Consider the following 27,599-nt stretch of genomic DNA (forward strand, 5'->3'; position numbering starts at 1 on the left):
AGTCGGTCGCAGACGTGTTTCACCGCAGACAAAAAACGCAAGCAACAAATAGTAAACAATGATACATACTTATAACCCCGAAAAAAAAAGCCCATGGCTTTGGGGGCTTCCCTCGTCCGTCTCCTGCACCGCTGCTACGACGCCAACTGGTGCCGTCATCAAGCGACCCAGCTTACCGTCAGTCATCTTACCGTCGATCGCATCGTTCGTTATTTAATTTGGTTTGACGTCTGCCAGCACAGCCGCAGACAACGTACCGAAAATTTTCGGCTATTTGATCTCCCAGGGGTTGATGCTGTGGCTGTAAGTGCGGTGGAGGTGCGACATTCGGCAGTGCGTTCGGCACCGAGCCGGAGAATATCTCTATAAATACAGGCGAGCAACGTTAGGCCCTCCCCATCGGTTCCAAAATTTTCGACACGAGGTCTTTCGGTCCTCCGCGTTACTCGCTGCTGACTGAAACGAATTTCGACGATTTTCGGCTGTTACGAAGGCAAACTTGAAGTGATCTCTGTCGCGGTAAAGTTACCTCTAATTAAAACGGCGGGCATCGATCCGTTGGGTGGCAGTTTGCACGGGGGATGAGCCGCGATCGGACGTGATTTCGTAGTGAGCTATCGTCGAGACGTGATTTCTTTCCGACTTCAGTGTTCTGCAGAAGTGTACAGATTAAGAACAAACCCACCAGCAGGATGACGGTTCCCAGTGCCATGGAGGCACCGTCAAAGGCGACGCCCGGTACCCTGCCGGACGGAGCGAACGGTTCTGCCAAAGTGAAGGCCATCTTTCATGACACCAACAACAACGAAATCATCATGGGCGACGACATGACCGTCAGTGAGAAGGAGTTGAACCAATATATGGAGCACTATAACCGTTGGAAGCAGTCCGCCCTGGGGAAGTGGCTCCAGGATCAGCTGGAGGATAAGTTCGGGTGGAAGTTCGGCGCCGAAATTAAGTGGAAAAATGTGGCTATGATCGGGGCACTGCACCTGGTCACGGCGGCTCTCTTCTTCGTGTACGTATGGGAGTCCACCGTCTATACCTGGCTCTGGGGTGAGTAAGATCGTGGTGCACCATCACCACCCGCTGAAGGGGAAGATAAAGTGTGGGAACCAGTCCGGTTGGTGGGTTGCATTCTGAAACGAGATTCGGTTCGTTGTTTTTAATGCAGTGACAGTTGGGGTTGTGCTTTGGCAGCGTGGAATTTTTGAAGTTTTTCGTTTTGTGACAAAATGTTTGTTGAAAGTTAGTCTCGTGATTGAAATAGATCCCCGGCTCTGTCGAATTCTATGGTTTAGATTAATCTATTCATCCATTTAGATGCAAGTTCAAGCGGATTTTACAACATCAAACGAAAAGACTCACTTGTTTGAAATCGAACTTCAATCATCATAAAATAAGTTTGAGCGTAAATCAGTCAACATTGGCAAACCCGCACGGTGTGCGTTCAAGGACATTCAACCAGCACTACTAATTAGTTATCTTTGTTGTGTCTTTCGGTTCTTTAGTATGCCGAACTTCTTATATATTTTTTTTGTGCTAAATAAACAACGTGAACGATACACGATTATACAATAGCAAATCAAAGCTGCTTTGATATTTCGATCTTTCGATAAATTGCCATAAATTTATTATGCAAACGCACTGTAATGCAATTAGCATTCACGGGCGGTTTCTAACGTTGCTTATTATGAACCTAGTGCACATAAGTGTATTAAATATTTTTATTTTTGAATCACTGAAAAATATCAAACTTCATGTGTTGACGTGTTGATCATGTGATTTTGCTCACTCCAAATATTATTGAAAATTTTACAGACCTTCTTTTTTTGGCAATATGACTGTAGCTTCAATTTCCAAATCTATGCTAATCCAGAGGGTCCAGTTACATTGCCATTAAATTCTGCTCGATAAAATATCTATGTACTTTAGTTGTCTGCTTCTCAAAGATAGCTAAGCATATTTACGGGTAGTTGGATGGAGTTTATAAAAACAGTGTGATTTAACCGATCAGATATTTCTGACCTTTTAATCTTTATGTTTTTTATCTTTTAAGGATAACAATGTTTTCTAGATGAATAAACAAATGCGCTTTTCTAGATATTTAACTTATTTTCATTTGTTTTTTCTTTTCAATGAAATGGTGAGGACGTTCGGGGTTTCCACTTCAATTGTCAAACATAATTTTACGTTGCTTTTCTTGATTTATTGTTACTAACTCAGCCAAATTTTGTATTGCAACAGCATTATGTCAAAATTTGAAAGGATTATTTTCTACATAAACAAAACTAATAAGGAATGTATAGATGTAACCTGAAAGATGTTATGATGTACAGCCCAATTTGTGCTTTTGTTCAACTTTCTGCTATTATTTTCTAATTTTTATTCTATGCAGAATTGGTTGGTACTGGCCGGTGAGACAAAATTTCATATTTTATTAGAAAAAATATCGTAAAACAGCTGCTAAAAAAATTCATTCCATTTAAAAAACATTCGTAGCCTTATTTTCTATTCAAGAGTTGTAATTATTAATGAATCGTATTTGGTACGAAAGCATATTCGTAGCACATTTTGCACTAGAACGCATTGGATGGCCGGTTATCACCTGACAACGTTATCAACGAGATGCACGAAACATTTTTTAGAATACTCGTTTAACGAAACTTCAACATTAATTTTACGAATCTACGTCAACAACAGAAAACAACAAAGGAATTCGTAAAACAAACGTTCGTTTTCGAACCATAAATCATGTTTTATTCTTAGTGTAATACAGAATATGAAATAGAAGAGCTCGCCATAACCTCATCCAAACCAATCCATCACTCCAAACCAACATAGGCCAAATCGTTTTACAGCTCGGCAGAAGGCATTGCCTTCCCAAAAAGGCGGCAATGGATTTTCTGGCCAAATGAGTTCTTGCTTTTTGACCTGAGCTCAACTGCGAAATTTAGAAACATGTTTTCGGGCACCGCCATCAGTCAGCAATCGTACATTTGACCAAACTCGTGACTTTAGTCATGACCTTGAAATGAGGTCAGGCATATATTAATATTTTTTTGAAACGATGATTCTACAATTGATGAAGGGACGGTAAGGGAAAGTAATGAAGGTTTTTTTTTCTGGGAATGAAGGGGAAAGGTGGAAAGGAAGGGGGGGGGGGGGGGGGGGTAATAGGTAGCTATGGTTAACAAGTTGTCGTTGTCACAACCCCTTCATTCCCGGAAAAAAATTCTTCTTCATTACTTTTCCTTACCGTCCCTTCATCAATTGTAGAATCATCGTTTCAAAAAAATATTAATATATGCCTGACCTCATTTCAAGGTCATGACTAAAGTCACGAGTTTGGTCAATTGTCATAGGAACGGAGCCTTTCTCTGAAGAACCGCGCTGAGAAACGCGGACTAACACGCTTTCAGACGAACAGCGTCACACGCAGTACCTTGCAAGTCGTAAGGGCCTGCATAGTGTCGTCGTCCTGAAAGTAAAGAAGACGTTAGATTAAAAACTTCTCGGTCGGTGGTTTCTACAGTAGGTGAAGGAAGAGGCACAATTTGTGTGTCTAAAAATAGACCAACCCATGTCCCGCTATGGTTAATAAGGGGGGTTGTGCAGACTTCTTTTGTCCAGCGCCTCTGTGGTTCAAAGGTACACGGGTACCAGTGAGCGACACGCCCTGGCAGGTGTTGTGGGTTCAAATCCGGTTATAATCACTGATTACAGCTTGGTTCGACCCATGCACCTTCCAGCATTGGACAAAAGATAGGAGTCACAACGACAACTTGTTAACCATAGCTACCTATTACCCCCCCCCCCCCTTCCTTTCCACCTTTCCCCTTCATTCCCGGAAAAAAAATCCTTCTTCATTACTTTCCCTTACCGTCCCTTCATCAATTGTAGAATCATCGTTTGAAAAAATAATCGTACATTTATTTGGTTACCTTGACCCTGCGATCGCACCGTGAGCAAAATAGGCAAAGGTTTTTGTCACTCGTTAGCTGATGAATCTTAATGAGATTTGTTATTCTATAAGGCTGTTGTTATGGTTGCGATAGCTTCCAAACCCATTTATTAGGAGCAAGATCGATTGTTCCAGTGCAGTGCTAGAAGAAGAGCATCTCCTCAAAAGCATAGTAATTAACTCTTACTGTTTTTTTACTTACTTTTCCTCGGTATTAGTATTTTAGTATTAAGGGCCAAATACAAAGCATACAGATCCCGCTATGATCTAGTAATTTAACAATTAACCCATTTAAAAAGTATTTATGACAGTATTTAAAATGCTACTTTTGTTATCGCATCTCAGATAATGATCAGTTTTTATATTTTGTTGAAGTTGAAAAATGTGCTTTGCCTACATGCCACTAGAAAAGACTAAATTCATGTAGACAAACCACCAAACATTGTCATTTGACCGACAAATAACATCATCATGCAATGAGCTATACCGCTCCTAAAAAGGAGTTTAACGTATATATTTTTTTTATTCTATATTTGAGAGGTTTTCAGCCACTTATTATTCCAATATGCACGATAAAATTTAATGCGCATATGCTGCACGAGTACGGAAACTGCTGAAAATTTATTATATATTCTTTCGGATATTTTATTATGGTAATGGTGCTGTAAATCAAATCGATCAGAATGATATAACAATAAAACTTTACAAGTTTAGTTTATTAGTCTGCAAACTTCAAGCTTTATAGCTTTTTTTCGAACAAAGCGAAAGGCTTTCAGCAGAGCGGAGAGCGTAACAGACTTACTTGAACTTATGATCTGGCTCTTCCAGAGGTAGGCTGGCTCAGAAAACCCTCTGAAGGGTAGGCCTCTTGATCGGAAGAAGTTTTATAGCGGTGATCAGAAGGATCTAGTTGAGCTTATAGATTTATTAGTGGTTTTATTAAAATTGTCATAAAATCCATAAAACTCCTTAGGTGGTTTGTAATCTACATGGGCCACGTAACGTAGAGGAAGAATGCTATGCACCGTATTTGTAAAGCGTTGAAGGGAAGGGTAAGCCTCCCAGTTGCCTCGAAGTGTGATGCTGACCTAATAAGCCAGTCGTCGTATGTCGAATTTCGATTGGGAGAGGCTAGGAGGGGGGACAGAAAGATCCTGGATATTCAGCGTACTTGCCTGAAGGTACAGACTGAGAGACCCCTGCCACGACTCCGACCACAAGACCAAGATGACATTGATGGCAGGATACAGTATGACTGTGGCAATTGATCCTGAGGGTCTGGGTCAGAGTCAGGAGGGGCTCTTATAGTGCCTTGTTGCGTTCATCCCGGTTCACATTCATGTAGCTGATGAGATGGTTCGTGATATGGAGAGATATGCGAAGCACTAAGTTGAATGTAACAATGGACGACGGTTGAACTCCGATAGCTGACTCTAGCGTCTAGGGTTATGGGCCCTAATCGGTCCCCAGGCAGACAAGTATTAGTTATTAGGTATATATTAAGCCGTATAAGGATGAGGTTTTCCTTTAGGCATGTTCTATATGGTCACCCGAGGAGAGCGTGGAGTTCAACACCAAACGAAGTCTGAAGTTTTTGGAACGTCTTAGTAGAATACGAAACCTGGAAATTAAATAAAAAGAAAACTTATCCAATTTAATTCTACCATGTATATTTTATTCTTGACAGATACGTATTTCGTTTACGATTTGTAGGCTTCCTCAGTATCTGTTTTCGAACTTGAGTTCGAGTTCGAGCTCGAAAAAACTGTTTTTAGGGGTGTCCCTAAGAGTTTGGCTCTATAATTTCTTTCATGTTAGAGATAGAAATCTTCAATATTCAACAAAGTGTCTCGAAAATAGTATAGCTACAACTTTTCTGTAGGTAGCAGGGATGGAGTTGAGATGAGTTATCGCCACACGCGCAGATCACGATCCGTACAGTTCATGACAAACAGTGAATCTTTAGCGTTAATCACAAGATATTGTTCTGTAAACAGCCTCAGCAGTCGATCATAGTGTTACATTTTACCTAGCTGCGAGAAAAAAGGTCACACATGTTGTTTGTATTGCGATTCATACGATGCACACAACCAATCGTCTGTGTCTGTTATATTCCTCAACGCAATCATGCAATGAACATGATCTGACATGAGACATGTTTGTCATAATCTGTACGGATCGCGACAAAGTGTTTGTCGCTTACAAGTAGTGATGTCAATGAATCTGAATCTGATCGCTTCTATGATCTTGATCGCTAGAAGCGATTTTTTCCATCCCTGGTAGGTAGCAATCATTTCTGACTTAAAATAGAGAAAATATTTTTTGTATCTGATTACGGATACCCTAATGTCCGAATATTTTTTCACGACTAGAAAGTGCTTTTTGAATGAACAAACTTTTCTGAGGCAACTATTATGCTATATCTTAAGGTTTCGATGGTATCACTTATGACTCACTATTTTTGAATCCGTCCCACTGTGTGACGCTATCTTTTTCTTTGGTGAGTGGAAAACCATGTATTTCGTCTTTGATAAGTTTAAGGTGAAATTAGCCGTCATCGATTCTGCCAATTTCAAAAGCAGTTTTTTTGTTTGAAATAAAAATTCTGTTCATTAGAAGAATTTGAAGTGTTCAGATTGGCAAGAAGAATGCAGTATTTACAATTTTACAAACAAAACCCCGCTTTTGGGCGGGGCTGCTTCCAAAATTGGGCTCTCCGACTAAAAGTTAATGACTGCTAATTTCCCGTTATTGAAAGCAAATTTGCATAAAGTATCTCATAAGCACCTGTAAATCACTGTTTATGGAGGACACAATAAATGAAACATCATGATTTGGATAAAATAATGCAGTATCATCAGCAAATAATTTAGAAATTCTATTAAGTGGTATATTTCCTATATCATTTATGCATATAAGAAATAGAAGTGGCCCAATATTGCTTCCTTGTGTAACGTCAATGTTTATAAATTTTAGAAAGCTCTTGGTATCTGTGGACGCCACAAATTGCTGCCTTTCATTCAAATAGCTACGAATAATATCATTCGCTAATCCCGATGTCCCATAACTTTCCAGCTTCTGCAAGAGAAAGTCGTCATTTAAGGTATCGGAAGCCTTTTTCAAAACAATAAAAAGACCGCCGACGACACAGTTATTTTCTAAATTATTTAGTATGTTACTCGGAAGCCGGACGGGTCTCCCGCTACTACCCCAAGTCCCTGGTCGAACCACTGGGGACTTCCGGAGTGGATACTCACGGTCTCTTTTTACGGCTAGCTCGACCTAGAGGGAAACTCTCCTTCTCGAGGTCGGCTCCTTGACACGATCAGGGACACAAGTCGGCTTTTGGAAAAGATCTCACTCTACGGTTGATTAATTTATTGACTAAACTAACTTACAAAATCTCTTTGTGTGTGTGGAAGTGCCGGCCGGCTGCGGAATCTGCCGATGGGAATGATGAACGGTGGTGAGTCTCTCCTCCTGGTAGGAGCGCTGCTTCTCTCGATTCACCTGCGTGGCGATGTTTAACGGTGAAGCGGGTGTAGATGATGCTTTCGGGGAAGCGGGTATGATGCTTTCGGGGATGTGTGCTTCACGGAAGAATATGCCGTTGATGATCTACCGTGTGCTGCTCTATTCTGAGACTGCGTCGACCAGAAAGGGTACTGCTGCTGATCGGATTCGATCATACCACATGGAGTTGGTACACTTCGCGAGAACTGTGGCTTATTCCGGCCACAATCTATGACCACAACCTGCTGGGTCTGTTGTAGGAAATAATAGCTGGTTTTAGAGCTGGCAGGTTATTTTGAGACTCGGTCACAGTGATAAATTGGTTTCTTGGTTACCTGATTTCAAATAATTACTCAGAGCCTGCGGAGGCTAATTAATTCATGTTAAATAATACACGTTCTTTTTCTTATTGTCACTTAATCGACTTTTTATACCTTCGTGATCACTTGTTCAAGTCTAAATGACCGAGCCTATCTCAACTTAACCAGCATAACCCCTTATCTTAAGCCAATTTCCCTTTTTCCTTCTTGCATGGTCCTTATTCCTATTTCCATTATCCCCATTTTCCGGCAGATTTTATGAGTGTTTTGTGCTGTGTAAACCCTAATTGTGAGTGTTATTTATAAATGTGTTTAAATTGACCGTAAGCCGCCCATCGTATTACTAAACTATTTCCCTTATCTTTAATCCTGTATCCTATATATTTTATTAGTTATTTATTTAATGTTTTAATTAAACATCGTGGCAAAATTAGCATATCCTAAAATTATAGCAAAATCAATAGTTGTAGCAATAGTATATCATAGCATGGATCTCAAATGCATTCATCATGATCTCCAGTATATTTGTTTTTCTCTTCTCCGGCTCTGAACGCTTTCACAGGGTTTTATGGGGCAAAGTTTTCGAGCGGTAACAAGTAAGAAGTCAACACGCGTTACTAAAGATCCGTAGACGTCGATTTGCACCATCGACATTTTATCGAACGTTCGGCTGTTGAAATTTCGGCAAAATTTTGCCAAATTTGGTACTTTTTTTAAGTGTGTAGGTCCCACTTACCCCGGTGAATGAGGCAAGATTAGATCTCCTTAAATTCATTTCATGTAAATCGATAGGCCTTTTTTGTAATTAAACCTTCGAAGTGATACAACTGAAAACTTTCTGTGCTGCAAGAATTTTAAAATAATCATACACCCACACAGTCGAATAAACCCTAACTATGTATTTTTTAGGTCCCACTTGCCCCGGGGTACCTAATATCTGTGGATTTTAAATAATTTGTTTACTCCAGACGACATGACACGAAAAAAAGATTTTTATTCGGATTGCCATTAGATCTATTATGCAATTTGCTATTTCGGTCGTTTGTGTTTCGGTCATTCGTGTTTCGGTCATTCGTGTTTCGGCCATTTGTGTTCCGGTCATACGTAGGAACAAGTTATTATTAGGGGGATAAATTAATCACAAAGCGTAAATCAACTTCAGAATATCCAGAATATTTGGAATTGTAACAAAACACGTCTCAGCCAAGTGGAGAGTTCAAGAAACTTTTAATTTCAGCAAACACGACATTTCAGTTCCAGAATGTTCTGACAACTGTGGTGCAGAACGAACGAAAAAATTTCGACATGGATGGCACTAGAATGAAAATAAAAATAAGAAGCCAAGTGGCACGTCCGGTCCCATGGATAAAGGAGCGATTCAGAAAACTGGTAAAATATGAAGCAAAATGGAAAATACTTTTCAATACTTTTTACTGTTCCAATTTAAGGAATAACAATTTAAATTTACGCTTAGCATTTTCTATACATTTATAGTTAAGTTTTCCCCATCTGCAATAAATTGTGCATAATTTCTTTGCTTTGACAAGTTTTGGCGCTGTTTTTCTTTTTTTGTTGAGACAAACTTCTTTCACTTTCCCTGCTCGACTTAAGTTAGGCCATGCGATTACATAATGTTTAATTTAAGACGCTTGTCGACTAACACGCAGGATACGGGATCAATTCCTTGGGCCTACTTCTATACTTCTATTCTTCTATTCCTCTAATGTTCATAATCTGGATCAAAAAATTATCACTATTTTTTACCAATGAACACTAATTTTCTGACACATTCATTTTGTGGTAATAGAATGGTTCTTCCAGTTTGAGAAGCACAAAACTGAAGAGAGCCGAATGATTAGAAACCTGTCAAAAATAGCATTCCATGCCTTCTTATTTCGCGATAATTTTACCATCAAATGTAGAAAATGAATTCATAAGGTATTTCCGCTATCGGAATATCATTATTGTGCGTAACGCTTGAGAACGAGGATATTTCACGACACTACTATTTCACAAGTTTGAAGGATCAGAAAACTTCCTCTGAACCAGCACAGCTGTAGCACGTTTTTGTTGCTCTTTCTTTCTCCTACTAGCCACTGTTTCTGGCATAGTTTATTTAATAATCACTTCATAGTTTAGTTCAACGATTAACGAGCGCGTGATAATTGCTTCGGTAAAGGTGGCTGCTACCTTCACGCCGGTCTTGACAGTGAAAATCGCCAAGGGAAGACATTGACGGTATCGCCCGCTCGTTACGAATGAATGGGTCAATCAAATAGGCTTCCGTGATAATAATGTGTTCCGCCGTTTGCGATTCCGCAAAAAATGTGAGCTGGGCTGCGATCGTTTTCAGTAAGACAACTAGAAACATTTGGCTAATAAGTTAATACTTTAGTGTCCATTTTCGTACTATAAGTAGCTAAAATTATCGTACTTTGTTTCAACATGGCGTTTAACGAACTTTCGATGAGGTTAGCAGATTTTTGCATTTGCATTTGCATGACAGTTGACAGTCGTTTTGAAGCGAATCACCTAAACTAAACGGAGTCATTTTCACTCAGTCTAATAGGTCTGCGTGCTGGGCAAGATCGAGTTTGGGGGAAACTCCGAAACCTCGAGAACTTGTTTTGCTTGTGGTTCACAAACAAAGCATTCGTGTACAAATAAGCGTATATTAAACCGGATATCCACGGATGGTTCCCGTTAGAGCAGAACGAAACCATTCTGAGCTGAGCAAAAATGCCTTTGCAGAATAAAAAAAAAACAACAACAACACGAAGGCTACGTTGCAGGTGACTGGGTGCGGAACATATTTTTGTTTGAATGCGTTTGTATTTTGGAATGTGTGCATCGGCTGAAGAGAGCAAATGAGCAAGGTCAAATCTGTCGATAGCTTTTGTTATTCACAGCAAAAGCGATTTCCAAGTTTGCCAAACCAGTCGGTGATAATCGTGACGACATCGTGGTTTTAACGTCACTAACGAAGTTAGCTATAAAATTTGACAACGAAGTTCTGGTTCATTGGTATACTACCTAGAAGGCAATAAGAATGCTGCAGCTAGCGTGTGTTTTAGCTAGTTTTTAGTCATGTGCACAACTCCTTAAAATGCATGACGATCGTTGCAGAACAATACTTTTCAAATGATGATTGTTTATTGCTTGTTGGTCCTTTTTTCTTTCAGTTGAAATAACTTTTATATCTGACAAACCTGAATCGTAACCTGTGATGACCATTTATAAGAGCATGTTGTTGTTTGTATTACCGATATTCACAAGGAATAAAACATAATTTATAATATACGAAAACGAACCTTTGTTTTACAAATTCTTTTGTTGTTTTCTACCACGAAGTAGATTCGTAAAATCAACGTTGAAATTGTGTATTTCGAAAAATGTTTCTTGTATTATACGAATCTTATAAAAGCCCATGATAAAAACAGTATAATAGAGAAATTTCCATTTTCTTCGAAAAGAAATCTGACATGATCGGGAATCAAAGTTGAACTGGTTTGAGCATATTACCGGAAGAACAATCGATGGCGCCGCAAAACACAGAACCACGACGACTGTATATGAAGTAGATCATAATTGCAAAAGAATAATTTCTCTTCAATACAGTCTTCGCAGCCCGATCTCGTCGATAACGATGCCAGACAACAACCGTGCATCAAATGCATTCCGGTCCACAATATGCTACGAATGTGCTCTCGTACCAAATACGAACCATTCGTAATAACAACTCTTGCGTTAATATTTTTTTTTTTTTTGAAACGATGATTCTACAATTGATGAAGGGACGGTAAGGGAAAGTAATGAAGAAGGGTTTTTTCGGGAATGAAGAGGAAGGCTGGAAAGGAAAGGGGGGTAAAAGGTAGCTATGGTTAACAAGTTGTCGTTGTGACTCCTGTCTTTTGTCCAATGCTGGAAGGTGCATGGGTCGAACCAAGCTGTTAAAGGATTACAGCTTGGTTCGACCCATGCACCTTCCAGCATTGGACAAAAGACAGGAGTCACAACGACAACTTGTTAACCATAGCTACCTATTACCCCCCCCCCCCCCCCCCCTTCCTTTCCACCCTTCCTCTTCATTCCCGAAAAAACCCTTCTTCATTACTTTCCCTTACCGTCCCTTCATCAATTGTAGAATCATCGTTTCAAAAAAAAAAAAAAAAATATTAATATATGCCTGACCGCATTTCAAGGTCATGACTAAAGTCACGAGTTTGGTCAACTCTTGCGTAGAAAATAAAGCTACGAAAATATCACTTGAAGGTACGATTAATGAATCTTTCGTTTATTCCAAGTGGCTTCAGCTTCTTTAATATATCACACAGTCGAAAATTTTTCAAAAACAGACCTATCACAAGGTCCCTTTTTCCGTCCATACTTAATATCACGGCTCTTAAACGAATGAAAATTCAAAACAAACTTGCAAACTGTGTTGACATTTGAAAACAGTCCGTAACTACAAAAGATACAGTCAAACCTCATTCAGCAATATTGTAGATAACAACTAGTTTTACAAATGTCCCATGCATATCTTTGTTTGAATTAGCTTGACTGAGATGGTGCTAGTAGTAGTAGTAGGTAGTAGGGGAAAGCCACCATCATTTCAAGGACTTGGAGGACCAATGTATGTGGGTAGAATTACAGTAGATCCAAAGTTGATTATCAATGAATGAATTTCACACTAATGTTGTTACAGAAGGGCCAAAAGGGAGTGGGCGGACCCACAAGCAGAGGCACTTGTGCGCATTCCGGGGTTATAAGAGTCGCCTTCCAGCATTAGGATCCTTCCATGTAATAATCAATTTCACTATACCAACTTTAACCCACGTGATAATTTGTTTGTTTTAAATTGAGAAGTGCTTCATAAGCAAAAACGAAAAAAATAATTAAAATAACTTATTAGGCTTACCTATTAGCTAGGCCGTGTGGCTCCGCCGTTTGCACAAAACCGCGGGTTTGAGACCAGCCAGCCGGGAACCACCCAGCAACGCACCTCCTAGCTTGGCTACTGAATAGAGCATTCCCAGGTATGGCCACATGGAGGTGCTAGGCAGGGGCTTGGGATGGCTAGAGCTATATTGGACGCTCCTCATTTACCTTCCTCATTTCATACCCAGCGTGACTGAGATGGTGCTGTCCAATAATTCAAAATTGAGTCGATATTATCGAACCTTCCCTTATAATAATAACAGCAATAGATCTGTTTGATCAGGGTATCACTATTTTAATTGCACTATGAAACTATCAGATTTTTTTTGTGGTTTGACAAGCAACCACAATAAAATCAGTTTTGTATTGTTATGCCTTCTCTAAGAAACACTTGAAGCCAGTATTTCATAGAAAGCTTAGGATGGCACTAATGTTGATTTTAACCAGGATGGTGGAGCAATCGAATTCACCGACTAAACCCTTCGTAATCTAATTCCACTGTGTCCATATTCAACAAACGACAGCGGTCTTGATACGGAGGCAGATTGTATGTGTTTCTCCATGGAAGACATTTAAGCGTGAATCGAATGAATTCGCGTTGAATGGCTCCCAATCTGGAAGACCAAATACCTGTATAAAGACCCGACACCACCGCTGCGTAATTATTTACGGATTACACGAGAGAGTAGTAAAGAGCACCCAGGCAATATGGATCCCGAAATTCGTTGGTGACTCGAAAGGTAAATCCCAAATTTTTATTGGTCTTCGCTATTAGGTACGAGTCATGCTCACGGAACGAGAGCTTTCCCTTCAGTGACTCGCGATCAATATTGTAGTTCCATTGAATCAAGCTCTTTTTGCGGTTGAAAGAGATGACCGAGCATTTACGCACGCTGATGAGGAGCTCGTTTGTTTTGCGCCAGTCGACGAAGATGTTGAGAAGCCTTTGGAACTCGCCACAATCTTCAATAGACTTTACACTGAGGAAGAGCTTCAGAAAACCCCCGTATAGAAGTTTGCATCCTCGAGGTAACATCGTCATTGAAGAATAGTGAAGCAAAGCAAAGGTACAAGATTGCTCCCTTGCGGGACACCAGATCGACTATGCAATTGATTCGAATGTGCGCTGCCCAGTCTCACAGAAAGGCGCCGGTTAACCAGATAGGACCTCAGTCAGTCCACAAAGGTCGACATCAAACCCATCCACTTTAATGTAGCCAATTTGCCATATTTTGGATGCAGAATGCTGTGAACTCTGTGAGATTTATGGTAGTCGACAGTTTTGGAAAAAATCCTTGCTGGTCACAGAAAATATGGCGCTTTACTTCATGAAATAGAAGCTTAATTACGAGAGTCTTCAGTAGCTCCGATTCTGTGCATGATGGGGTAACTCCTTGGTGGTTTTCCACAGCAGTGCGATCGCCGTTCTTGAAAACAGGAAAACATTATTCCTTCCAGGCATCTGGAAATGATGACTGACTCAGCGATAGGCTTCAAATTGCGGTTAAGGGCAAAGTTCCAAAACGACTCACGCAAGCATTTGACAACCAGCCGCCGTTGCTACCTAGACACTCGCGAACGCACAGCCTCAGATCGTCTTTCTGCATAGCCCATTCGCGAGCCAAATAACTCGTGAGCAACCAGCTGCCCGTAAGAGCTAGTGGCGTCTGGGATACAGATTTTATATTACTTTTTCTTTTCTTCTCCATCTTCGTCCTCGATTGTGCTCAGGGGTGGGAGTTCGAGCCCTCGCGAGTAATCGATATCAGTAGCCCGGGCTGCAATGACAAACGAGAGCGACGACCGTAGCTGTTGGTTTGATACACACTCGCAAAAACTCGTTAAAGTCCGAAAGGGATGCCTATGACGCGGTGGTCGTTAGAATGAGACCACATGAGTGTGGGCTTCGCAACACTGGTTAAGGAGCCATATAAGGAATATATAAGAGTGTATAGGAGATATCGCGCAGCCAACTAGTTTTATCGTGGAAATATTATCTCACATAAACTGACTTTACTGACAGTTTTGCTGTGGTTTCACTTTTATTATACTACTAGCTGACCCGACAAACTTCGTATTGCCACAAATTAACCTGTGTTGTACATAAATCGTGAATCTCGGATGACCTCTGTCACAATCTCGAGTTTTGCAAGTTTCTGAGAAGTTCAACCTTAGATGATTCGTTTTAGCAGTTACGCAACTATGAAAGCATGGGTAGTTGATTATTCAAATTTGCAAATTTTCCTCATAGTAATGTAGAAAACACAGTAAAGTAGAAAATAAAGCGTATAGCAATATTGGCCGTGATTGTATAACATTCAGTCGAATACCATTTCGCGAAAAACCTTTTTATGGAATGTACCATTTCGCAGGGGTGGTGCTGTCCTGTCACTCGTTCGGACCCAACTGAAGGAAAGTAATAGCACCCTCGTGCTATTGTGGCCGGCGCTTCCGACGGTGGGTCACCGAGAACACTCACTGCCTGAGGCGTTTTTGGTGATCTCGTTATTGACTAATGTTTTATGAAAGATTCTAAAATTACGCAAAGTTGCGCAAAAATTTCTGTTTTATTTATTTGTTTTATTTATTTAGAATATGTAATCGATTACACATTAGGTTAAGCTTGTATCACGGTCTACACACGATTGACTGCAAATAAATAAATAAGTTTGTATGAGAGTCCTTATTCTTCTACCACAGGGGTGAGGGGTCTCAAACCATCATAAAATAATTTCATGCCTCTAAAATCCCTCACAAGCCAAATTTGGTTCCATTTGCTCAATTAGTTCTAGAGTTATGAGGAAATTTGTATTTCATTGTTAAGGAAGGCAGAGGTACCAATTCACCATAGAAAAAATGTTTACCTCTAAAAACCCCCACATGTCAAATTTGGTCCCATTTGCTTGATTAGTTCTCGAGATATGAGAAAATTTGTATTTCATTTGTAGGGGACCCCCCTGTTAAAGAGAAGAGGGTCATAATTCGCCATACAAAATAAAATACCTGCATCCTAAAACCTCCACATGCCAACCTTGGTTCCATTTTCTTGATTAGTTCTTGAGTTATGCAGAAATTTGTGTTTCATTTGTATGGGAGATCCTCCCTTCTTAGGGGGAGGGACTATCATAAGAACCTTCCCCGGCCCCAAAAACCTCTGCATGCAAATTTTCACGCCGATCGGTTCAGTAGTTTCTGAGCCTATGAGGAACATACGGACAGACAGACAGACAGAAATTCATTTTTATATGTATAGATAATAAAGCACAGTGACTGAAGTTTTTGGAGCGTCTTAGTAGAATACGATTTTACGATTTTTAATTTTAAAGCACAGTGGTCCAAAAGGGCGAAAAGTGGAACTTTTTTCCTAGTGTCTTTTGTTTTCATTTTATCATTTATGGTCTTCAGCACTTTTGTTCGTATGAATACCCCCTTAATCTAAAACTGTCAAAAGTTAGTTATCGCTTACTATAATGAAAATAAGAAAATAACTCTTTTGTGTAAGGCAATATAGACATATTTTCTTCGGAAAAGTTGTAAATATTGTAAAAACAAGCAACTTTGCTGAAGAAATTAAACTTCTATCTTTATCGAGTGCTGAACTGTAGGGCATATTCTTTAAAACTTCTTTAAAAATTGGTTTTTCATACTTAGCTTTTCTCAGTTGCATTTTACAAGAATACAATGTTGTAGGCAATTATTGAAGCTCTCAAAATACACGTTTTTGCAGAAGACCGCAGATCTCTTGTACCTTTACTTGCTGAATTATCGCATATTCAAGTCCTAAACTTCCATAGATTCACGAGCCCTTGGGGTAAAATGGGGCAAGCGGATTTATGAAATCAGCGCTTCATCTTGAAGCTTAAGTCGAGTACAATAAACTTGTATGGGTTCCGCTTGTCCCCAACTACCCAAATGAGAGTACGGCAAGCATACATTTTATGTGTTTCGCGTTTGCTAAAGGCTCGATACACGTCCATTTTTTTGTGTTCGTAGATAGACACATGGTTTCTTCGGCACAGTTATAGAAAATATGAAGATAATAAATTTTGCTAAAAAAAATGACATTCCTATCTCTATCGAGCGCAGAGCTATAGAGCATTTTCTTTGGAAATTCTTAAAAAATAAGTTTTTCATATTTAGGGTATGTTGGTTGCATTTTACAAGAGTATATGATTCTAGAGGATTATTAAAAGACTTAAAACATATAGTTTTGCAGAAAGTTGCGAATCCCTCTTTCCTTACAAAGTTATCGCTTATTAATGCTTCATTTTTCCTTAACTTCACGAGCCAAAAGCGATAACTTTGTAAGGAAAGATTCTAGAGATTTACAATATTCTGCAAAAAATCAAAGTTTTTTTTGTGCAAAAACCAAGCAAAGTTGCTTGTTTTTACAATATTGAGAACATTGCCGAAGAAACTATGTCTATATTTCCTAACACAAAAAAGTTATTTTTTTATTTTCATTATAGTTAGCGATGACTAACTATTGACAGTTTTAGATTAAGGGGGATATTCATACGAACAAAAGTGCTGAAGACCATAAATGATCAAATGAAAACAAAAGACACTAGGAAAAAAGTTCCACTTTTCGCCCTTTTGGAACTTTGTTGGAAATAAACAAGTAGTTTAAAAGTTATGCTTTAAAAAGCGTTTTGAACGGGGTATAATTATCGCCTATTTCTCAGAGATGCCCAAACCGATTTATACGCTATTAGTCTCATTTGAAAGGTAATATTGCTATCATAGATCACTATTGAATTGTTTTTGGATTGAACGTGTAATTTGACGATATTAATCAATATAATTTATCTAGTTTCAATTATTTTAGTATCAAATCGGAGGTATCAACACTACAATAACTTAAAAATTAGTTTTACCGATCGAACGGTCATATTCTCAGAAGATCAGAAAAAGGGTAGACCAGAAATTCTTTCAGTTTCAACTTCAGAAAGGTGAATTCATTCAGCACCGGTTGACAGTCACCATGGTATGCCATAACATATTTGTTTTGGAGGCTGGTTCATTGTCAACCAGAACACGTTTCTAGAGTTGAGAGACAGCAAACAAACAGCTTCACTTTGTTAGATGCGGGTCACCAAAACAAGATCAAGTCATAATGCAAGTCCATCGAATGCATTGTTTGGTAGGGTTAATTCAATGAATGTTGGTGTTTTACATAACCATTCCGTTTTTTGACAGTCATCAAATGAGTTTGACGTTTTATACCTAATTTTACTACAGCAAAAATTTGTCTTTGAGAACTTGTTATTCTCAACATTTTAAGACAAAGTTAAGTTATCAAACCAAATAACTTTTACTCATTCAAACAATAACAAACGCTGCAGACACAGAAGCGGCATTCATCAAATGTCAACTTGTGTAACAAAATTCGTCTGCATCGTCGTCGTGACTGTTTTCAAATGGTATTTTTTTCTAGTAGAAGATTGTCTAGCTCACTTGTAAACTAACTGAAAATGCCTCTCATTCATTCGAGCGAAGCTGTTCGACCGGCACGAGATTATAAATATTCAGTTGTGCCGAGTGAGTTAAGTTAAACAAGGAAACCCAAACTGGTTTTCACCTCTACTATACCGAGCTTGGCTTTGCACGTAAAAAAAAACGCCGAAAATCCGCCGCGTCGTGCGCGCCCATGCAGCGAAAGTACAACTCACAGGTAATGTCTTGCGTAATGGATATGGCCCGTGTGTAGCCAGCTTTGTAGGTACATGAAGGAGGCTTGACATGACATTGAACGAACCGGCTGCTAACCTTCATCATCATTACTTGATACAATACTCCTCTCGCCAATGAGCAGTCGATTTTCGGTTTCGGTTCTTGTAGTCTAAAACATTGAAAAACAAAATCCAAAACAGCCCGGCTAAAATAGTTTTATTTTTGTTCGTTCCAGGAATATTCGTGGGAGGATGCGCCGGCTTCGGCGTAACGGCCGGCGCCCACCGGTTGTGGACCCACCGAGCGTACAAAGCGAAACTGCCGCTTCGCATCCTTCTGATGGTCTGCTTTTGCATGTCCGGTCACAACAGTCTGCACGAGTGGGTCCGCGATCATCGTATCCACCACAAGTACTCCGAAACAGATGCCGATCCGCACAACTCAAACCGTGGCTTCTTCTACGCCCACGTTGGTTGGCTACTGCTAAGAAAGCACCCGGAATGCATCAAGAAGGGCCGGCTGATCGATATGACCGACTTGCTGGCCGACCCCGTGGTCAGATTCCATCAGAAATTCTTCCCGCTGCTGAAGACTTTGTTCACCTACGTTATCCCGTCGGTGATTCCGTGGTACTTTTTCGGCGAAGGTTTCCTCCTGTCGTTCCTGGCCAACTGCTTGCTGAGAAACACGATGACACTCAACTTTACCTGGCTGGTGAACAGCGCAGCGCATATCTACGGGCACAGGCCTTACGATAAGTGAGTTCTTAGCTTTTAGCATGTGCAAATTAATTCTCAAGTTAACTGATTTGTGTGTGTTTTTTTCTCAGGCGCATCCGACCAGCAGAGAACAAATTGGTGTCGATCGTGGCAATGGGCGAAGGATGGCACAACTATCATCACGTGTTTCCCTGGGACTACAAAGCGGCCGAAATGGGCGACTACCGGATGAACATTACTACCTTCTGGTTGGACCTATTTGCTAAGATCGGCTGGGCGTACGATCTGAAGGAACCATCGAAGGAACTCGTCCAAAGAATAGTCAACAAATACGGTAAGCATGGTTGGTTATCCAAACACAACTTGGGACTGAGAATCTTGTTTTCTGTCTTCGTCAACAGGGGATGGAACGTACATCACGACCAAAATCGAACACCTGCAAGAGGTACCGGATCCCTACCTACTTAAGGCCCAGTAGAGCAGTGTAATTTTTATTCTCATTAGTCAAGCTCCGTGAGTGTGTTAAGCGTTAGTGGTAAGGTTCCAATTAAATAAAGAGATTGTTTTAAGCCGATTGTCTACTTCCTTCTATCCGAAATTTTACGACTCGATGACAGATTGCCGAAAAGAAGACGCAATCGCCGCGGGTTTTACCAAGCAAACGCTCGCCGTTTCAAATGCTGCTTTGGCCAACATCCGCCAAAAATGTTCGATGGTTGCCTCACTAACGGCACGTAGCACAAGAGGTGAAATAACCCTCCACGTAATCTTCGAGTGGCAAAAGTATTACGAAAAAGAAAAAAAACTCCCAACTCATAGACGGGCGGCGACGTCGTCGGTGTGCACAATCCTGTCAGGTGTGACCATTGGTTGAAGAACAAAAGCGCCAATCGTCTGCTAGTCAAATATCGCTAGTAGTGCAGAGGAACTCAACACAGGACTGACCTTTGCCGCATCAACAAAACAACTTCCCGCGAAACGACTGATTAAATTAATCGCTTTCTTTCCAGCGAACTGCATCAGTAAGCTTCTCCGAAGCTCAATAGGAAAAATCATACGAATTAATTTATCTCATAAATCGCAAGCGCGAAGTTATAAAAAACCACAACTGAACAATTACGTAACAATTGATCATTATCATTACTGGCACGGTGAGTCTGCGCCCCAGTTAGTGAAGAGCTTCGTCATCTGCAGGCCGGCTGCTGAAGTCCACTGACCCCGTTAGGTCCGACAATTGCCAGCCGACAGCAGACTCCGCTCGTTTGGATCGAGATTTACACTTCGTGCTCTATGATCCGTTCATCGCGCTTTTTATTGCTGATGCAGCGCGAGCTGGTGATGATGCACTTTCCTAGATGCATTAGCTCTTCACGCGAACACCAGTTGACACCCGTTGGCCTTCCAGGCACTAAACCGAACAAAGGTTAAGTAAACTTCGAAACCACGGCCACCGCAAATATTGACACAAATTTTCATAAATCAACCTACGACCCATGCCGTGCACGGTGACCATGAACATCCAAAGACAAACGACAAATTCTGTTTATTCTTTATCCAAAAAAAACAGGCTTCAATGACCAAATCCATTTGCTGCCGAAATCACTGACCTATCCATGTTTGTACTTCGTACACATTTGCTTTCGATTATTATTTTTTCATCGCCACACGCAGCACAAGACAAGTGAAATCAAACCAGCAACAGTGTAACGATAAATAAAAGAGTCATGAATGGAGCACGATGGACCCACAAGCATGTGCGCTACGTCATGCGCTTCCCCCAGTGACCCTGATACTATACACAAGAGCCCGGTACTCGAATCGCCGCGCCGCGCCGCCGGCAAAAGTGAACCGCGCGTCGAGACGCGTAGCGGCTTGTAAACGGGTCTTTTAATCATAAAGCCGCGCAACTCTCATCGCGCGCGGTAAGGTGTGTGCACCCAGTTATGGTACAGTTTCGCCGTTTGAGTTTCATTTCGTTCCTAGCTTATTTCTTTTCGAATTTGAAAAAGGTGGTGTCTCACAACATTTAGTTTAGTTTAGCATCGGCCAAAAAATAAGCGGAGGTTCACTCCGTACCTTCCTGATGCCTTTCCGGAGCATCTATTGGTCTTCAGCAGTCCGGATGCTGTGACGTCACTATCGGGTGCACCCGGGTACAGCCAGGTTGGTTTCCGTTTCGAATCCTTTCGTTACATCTCCAGTGATGCACTCATTGGAGAGCTAATACCACCAGAAAATAATACCAGAAGTAATACAAAAATAACGCCATAAAGAGAAAAGAACACAAACAGGACCCAAAAATTAAATAAAAAGTAACATAACTAACATAGAATTGAAAGATGCTACAGAAACAATACAAAAATGACCAGTTTCGTGTATTTTGAAGTGTTTCTGGCGGTTGCTCTTAATTGCATTTTTTCGCCATCTTTTTTGGCATTGGCTTTCGCCCTTCTTTGTATTGTCTCTTCATCGCCTTTTCTGCGAACTAATTATAGTTAGTTACTTTTTTGTCACTTCTTTAGTGTTTTTCGGCATCTTTTTATCGTGTTTTTTCATCGTCTGTTCGGCTTACTTAACGTACTTTAGTGGCAACGGATCGTTACCAATCCTGCGCCGAACGGAGTCTACAGCCTCTTCCTGATTCTCTGCTGAAAATAGTGTTGGCTACTCTTTAATCGGGCATTCTAGCCACGTGTCCAGCCCATCGCTGCCTGTCACATTGCACTACCTTCACTATATCAGCATATTTGTATACTTGGTACAGCTCGTGATTCATGCGTCTGCGCCACACTCCATTTTTCATTTTGCCACCAAGTATAGATCGCAGAATTTTACACGCTCAAAAACCCCAAGCACTCTCGCCGATCACCTTCCTTTAGCGTCCATGATTCGTGTCCGTAAAGGGCCACCGGCAGGATTAGTGTTCTGTAGAGCGCCAGTTTTGTGCGAATTTGCAAACTACGGGACTTCAGCTGGCTACGTAATCCGTAGAAAGCCCGATTCGCGACTGCAAGTCGTCGTTTCACTTCGCGGCTTACATCGTTGTCACATGTCACGAGTGTACCAAGTTCATATCGTTCCCCATCTAACTCCACCTCGTCACCAACACCATTTGGGCTCCCACGTTCCCTACCAGCAACCATGTACTTCGTTTTGGCGGTGTTAATGGTAAGTCCCAATCTCGCCGCTTCCCTTTTAAAAGGCCTGAAGGCCTCTTCAACTGCTCTACGGTTGATTCCGATGATATCGACGTCATCCGCAAAACCAAGAAGCATGTGAGATTTCTTGATGATAGTTCCATTCCTTTCCACGTTTGCCCTTCGTAATGCACCTTCCAGGGCAATGTTGAATAGCAGGTTAGAGAGTGTATCCCCTTGCTTCAGTCCATCCAACGTCACGAAAGCAGCTGAGGTCTCACCCGCTATTCTAACGCATGATTTGGATCCGTTCAGCGTCGCACGAATCAACGTAACTAGTTTCGTAGGAAAACCATGTTCTAGCATTATCTGCCACAGCTCATTTCGCTTGACTGAATCGTACGCCGCTTTAAAGTCCACAAACAGATGGTGTTGCTGCATGTTGTACTCCCGGAACTTGTCTAGCAACTAACGCAGGGTAAACATCTGATCCGTCGTGGAGCGACCCTCACGAAAACCAGCTTGGTACTCGCCGACAAAGGACTCCACTAACGGTCTCAGTCTGCAGAACAGGATACGAGAAAGCACCTTATAGGCAGAATTGAGCAATGTAATTCCTCGGTAGTTTTTACACTCCAGTCGATGTCCCTTTTTGAAAATTGAGCAAATGAGGCCATCCAACCACTTCTCCGACATTTGTTCTTCCTCTCAAATCCCGTGAATGATCCGGTGGATCGCTTCGTACAGCCGCTCGCTCCCCGCTTTTAGAAGTTCAGCCGGAATACCGTCCTTCCCGGCAGCCTTACCGTTTTTCAGCTCACTGATTGCCTTCTTAACCTCCTCCTGTGTTGGTGGCACCACAGCTTGACTATCGCTTACAATTTCTATCGCGTCCCTGCTGATCTCCGCGCTTCCCTCTCCATTCAACAGTGTCTGGAAGTACTCCTTCCACCTGGCTGCTACCGCGGTTTTGTCGGTAAGCAGGTTGCCAGCACTATCATTGCACATCACAGGCATGGCAAAATTCCTGCATCTCACCGTTTTATAGAAACTCCGTGTGTCGCTGCTGCCGTATCACTCCTCTACGCCGGTAAGCACGTTCTTCTCGTACTCGCCTTTCTTTAGACGATGGATTCTTTTTTCCGCAGCTCTAGTCTCTCTGTTTTGACGCGTTGCCGCAGTGTGCATGCGACTTCTGGCCTGGTTCTTTTCATCTGTCACTCTCTGGCATTCAGCATCAAACGAGATGTTACGCTGTCTTCCACGCGTCGTGCCTACCACCTCTCTCGCAACTGTTTCGATGGCACCATGGATGTTCCTCCACAACCCATTTATATCTTCTCCTTCTACCTGCTGTTCTACGAATCGTTGGTCAAGCTTCCTGGCGTACTCCACTGCTACGCCGTCTGCCGTTAACCGCTGGATGTTGAAACGCAGCGTCCTCTCAGTGCGAGCTTTCGCCGTGTTCGACAGCCTTGCGCGAATCTTACTCACTACGAGATAGTGGTCAGAGTCGATATTTGGTCCCCGAAAAGACCGTTCATCGATAACATCCGAAAAGTGTTGACCGTCAATCAAGACATGATCGATCTGAGAGCTAGAGTCTTCATCTGGATGATTCCAGGTGTGTGTCCGAATATTCAAATGTGGAAAGTAGGTGCTACAGATGGCCATTCCTCTGGCCGCGGCAAAATTTATGAGCCTCAGCCCGTTATCATTGGTCGACAGATGAAGGCTATGTCTTCCAATGACTGGACGGAAGAATTCCTCCCTCCCGATGTGCGCATTTGCATCTCCGATGTTGATTTTCACGTCGTATTGGGCACTCTCCATAGATCCTCTCAAGCCTGTCGTAAAACTCGTCCTTAGCATCATCGGATTTATCATTTGTCGCGTCGGTGCGAATAAGTTGATTGGGCTGTAGTTGAAGAATTTGCCCATAATCCTCAACACGCATATACGGTCATCCACCGGATAACTCGTTGCTTTTGTTTTCTCAACACTATGAAACCGACTCCATGTTCTGCTTTTTTGCCGCCACTGTAGTAGATGTGGTACTTGAAAGAAGTGCCTGCAATACCCAGTCAGCATTTTCATATATATAATTAGATTGCAAATAAGAGTTACGTACTGATATGTATTCAACAAGATCGTATTCGACACGCTAAACCCGCTTATCCGTACCATTTTGGAGGCAATATACGCACTGAGGAATAATTTTGAGCGATACACTTATATAGGGTTTTCAATACGATAAGATCCGATTAGGCGAGACCAACTACATGCAGCTATACGACTTTGTGCTGAAAATCGTATGTTTGTCAGTTACCTGCATTATAAACGATAGACTATCAACTTGTGCGCGATTTATTAGGTTTCGTTTACGAATCCGAATTTGTTAAGAGATATTTACGATAGTTTTCGTACTTCGATATACGAGTTGGTGCTGGCTGGGTAGGGTCTACTGCACGGAACTACCTTTCTCCGGAATTTGGCCACCGAACTTCCTGAATAGCTGCGATCTCCACTCCGAGTTGATGCAGCTCGTATTATAGTAATCTTTTCATCATCATTTTACCATCGGCATCGTTTTATCATATATTCGTCGTTTTAAGACGCCTGTCTACGACATTTTTCTACGACTTTTGATCATTTTTGTTGTTGTTTTGGCCACTTTTTGTCATTTTTTTTCGTCTTTTTGGCATTCTTTCACCGTCTTTGGTTTCGTTTCGTCGTTGTTTCGTTGTATTATTGCCTAGTATAACACTATTTAATTGTTTTGTGGTCCGCAGGGCTTGTTCGTTCACTTTGACTCAATGTTGATTCATTTGACAGTATCGTCTCAGTCGAGCAAAATTTGACAAAGTTATGTATGGAAAATTTGTAGAACCAGTTATTATCTACAATTTTGCTGTATGAAGTTTTACTGTATCTTTTGTATTTACGGTGCTACAATGCTAGTACCTTATTAGTGACTAAATGAATGCTCATTTAGTTACTAACGACGTACTAGCATTGTATCATCGTAACTACAACAGATACAGCAAAACTTTATTCAGCAAAATTGAAGATGATTACTAGTTCTACAAATGTTCCATACATAACCTTATTAAATTTTGCTCGACTGAGACGGTACTATCAAATGAATCAAAATTGAGTCAAAGTGAACGAACAAGCCCTGGACTGGTCCGACATTTCGTGTAAGAGTTATAGAGGGCAGGGATGGTTCGATCACTTTCAATTGTTTTTGATTCATTGGACAGTATCGTCTCAACCGAGCAAAATTTGACGAAGTTATGTATGGGACATTTGTTATTGTCTACAATTTTGCTGAACAAAGTTTTGCTGTAACTTTTGTATTTACGGTGCTACAATGCTAGTACCTCATCAGTCACTAAATGAACGTTCACTTAGTTACTAATGAAGTACTAGCATTGTAGCATCGAAACTACAAAAGATACAGCAAAACTTTGTTCTGCAAAATTGTAGATAATAACTAGTTCTACAAATGTTTCATACAAACCTTTGTCAAATTTTGCTCAGGTGACACGGTACTGGCAAATGAATCAAAATTGAGTCAAAGTGATCGAACCATCCCTGATAGGGGGAAGTTCCCCAGTACCGTACTCCTAAGGATTTTGACATATATAAAATCAAGACAGCATAATTTCAGTGATTATTCGCTGGAAGAATAATTTAGAAAACTATTTTCCAATAAAAATACGTTACACGTACTTGCATAATGAACTATTTTAGCAGCCAAATGAGAAGTCGATAAAAATCATTACTTAAAAATTGTTGAGGCGTAAACGACGATTTTTTGATAAAATCCAACATGACGGCCAAATCCAAGTTGGCCGCCGATTTTTTTTCACTTCGTTTATAAACTCTATTTCTCCTCTTTACAAAACCGTGTCGTTTGTAGTTTCATAGCAAATTTTGGAAATATCACAAATAATTATATGAAAATGGTGAACCTTGTTACAAATAACTGGTCGTTTTATTCAGTTAATGCCATTACACACCTAATTTTATGAATGTTTCTTGTAGCGTTTATACTCAGCTTTCCAATGGTGGTCTTAAAATTAAAATCGGCTAGGGGACTCATAGTGAAAACGGCGATTTTTTGATAAAATCCAATATGGCCGCCAAAAATTTTTTAACTCCATTTGAAAGCCCTGTTCTTCTTCTTTACAGAACCGGGCCATTTGTTAGTTGTTTCATGGCAAATTTATGAATATCACATGATATAGATCTCAAGGTTTGCTCAGAATTCAACTTTTTTGAAACTATTAGGCCCCTTGGCGAACGAGGGGTCCACTATTTCGAGGTATTATAAGTGCAATTCTTAGTTTTTAACCATTTTCAACCAATTAAGCGCAAAAGTTCCAATATTTGAAGACCTCGTGTCAGTAGTGGCCCCGTTTCAGCGCGAATCACTCAAGGATTGAAATAAGGTAATTGCTTATCCTGCATGCTGTTCAACATCGCGCTTGAGGGAGTGATCCGACGTGCGACGCCAGGAACTTAACGATGCCGGAAGTGGTAGATGAGCTCGTCTGATTGGGGTCGTAGAAAACAACACTAGCAGGGAGATCCAGCGATGCATCCGAGCGAGAAATCGAGCCTACTTTGCCCGATGGCAAAACGCTACGATCAAGAAGCATTCATCGCCGTACGAAGTTGACAATGTACAAAATCTTATTCGATCCGTAGTTCTTTATTGACTTGAAGCCGTGACGCAACCTCACGGAGGCCATACGCACCCTTGCCGTGCTCGAGCGCAAGGTGCTGCGGACGATATCTGACGGAGTACAAACTGAAAGCGGAGACTGGCGGAGGCGTATGAATCATGAGCTATACAGACACTGCTTGGAGAGATTCCTATCGTACATCATCAATTAATTCGAAATTACATCAATTAATCGGTGATTAGAAATAAAAGTGCTATTTTCTTTCCATAGGTTGTAAACAGTAGCATTAAAGACTTCCGAAGAGGCTAATACCAACATAGGTGCAACCACCCTCTCGAACCAGCGCACAGTGCGTTGAGCCATAGACAAAAATCATTTTTCACTTTTTTGTAATCGGGTATACTAAGTATTTAAAATTGTTTATAGATGCCTTCTGCTATATAAACAAGTATTAGTTTGCTTGGGAAAGCGTCACAACTACTATTACAAGCGTTCAAACTGTCAAGTTGCAGAGTGGATTTTACTTACAAATTTTGCTTTCATTTTTGAAGGTTATTCTTCACGCTCGTAAAAGTTTCATAGTTTGTGTAATCAAAATCTTTAAAATGGAGAATAACAATCAAGATTAGTAGAATAAATTT

At 40.9% G+C, this 27,599-nt stretch overlaps 1 protein-coding gene across 1 annotated transcript; it reads left to right on the forward strand.

Moving 5' to 3' along the window:
• The first annotated feature begins 597 nt into the window (after positions 1-597).
• Positions 598-19,680, forward strand: LOC128733693 (stearoyl-CoA desaturase 5-like). Its single transcript, XM_053827462.1, has 4 exons — positions 598-1,056; positions 18,644-19,166; positions 19,238-19,461; positions 19,529-19,680. Exons 1-4 carry the CDS (start codon positions 693-695, stop codon positions 19,603-19,605), a joined length of 1,188 nt encoding a protein of 395 aa, XP_053683437.1. The 5' UTR covers positions 598-692; the 3' UTR covers positions 19,606-19,680.
• The last annotated feature ends 7,919 nt before the right edge of the window (positions 19,681-27,599 follow it).

This window comes from Sabethes cyaneus, chromosome 1 (genome assembly GCF_943734655.1).
Source record: "Sabethes cyaneus chromosome 1, idSabCyanKW18_F2, whole genome shotgun sequence".
NCBI classification, from domain to species: domain Eukaryota; kingdom Metazoa; phylum Arthropoda; class Insecta; order Diptera; family Culicidae; genus Sabethes; species Sabethes cyaneus.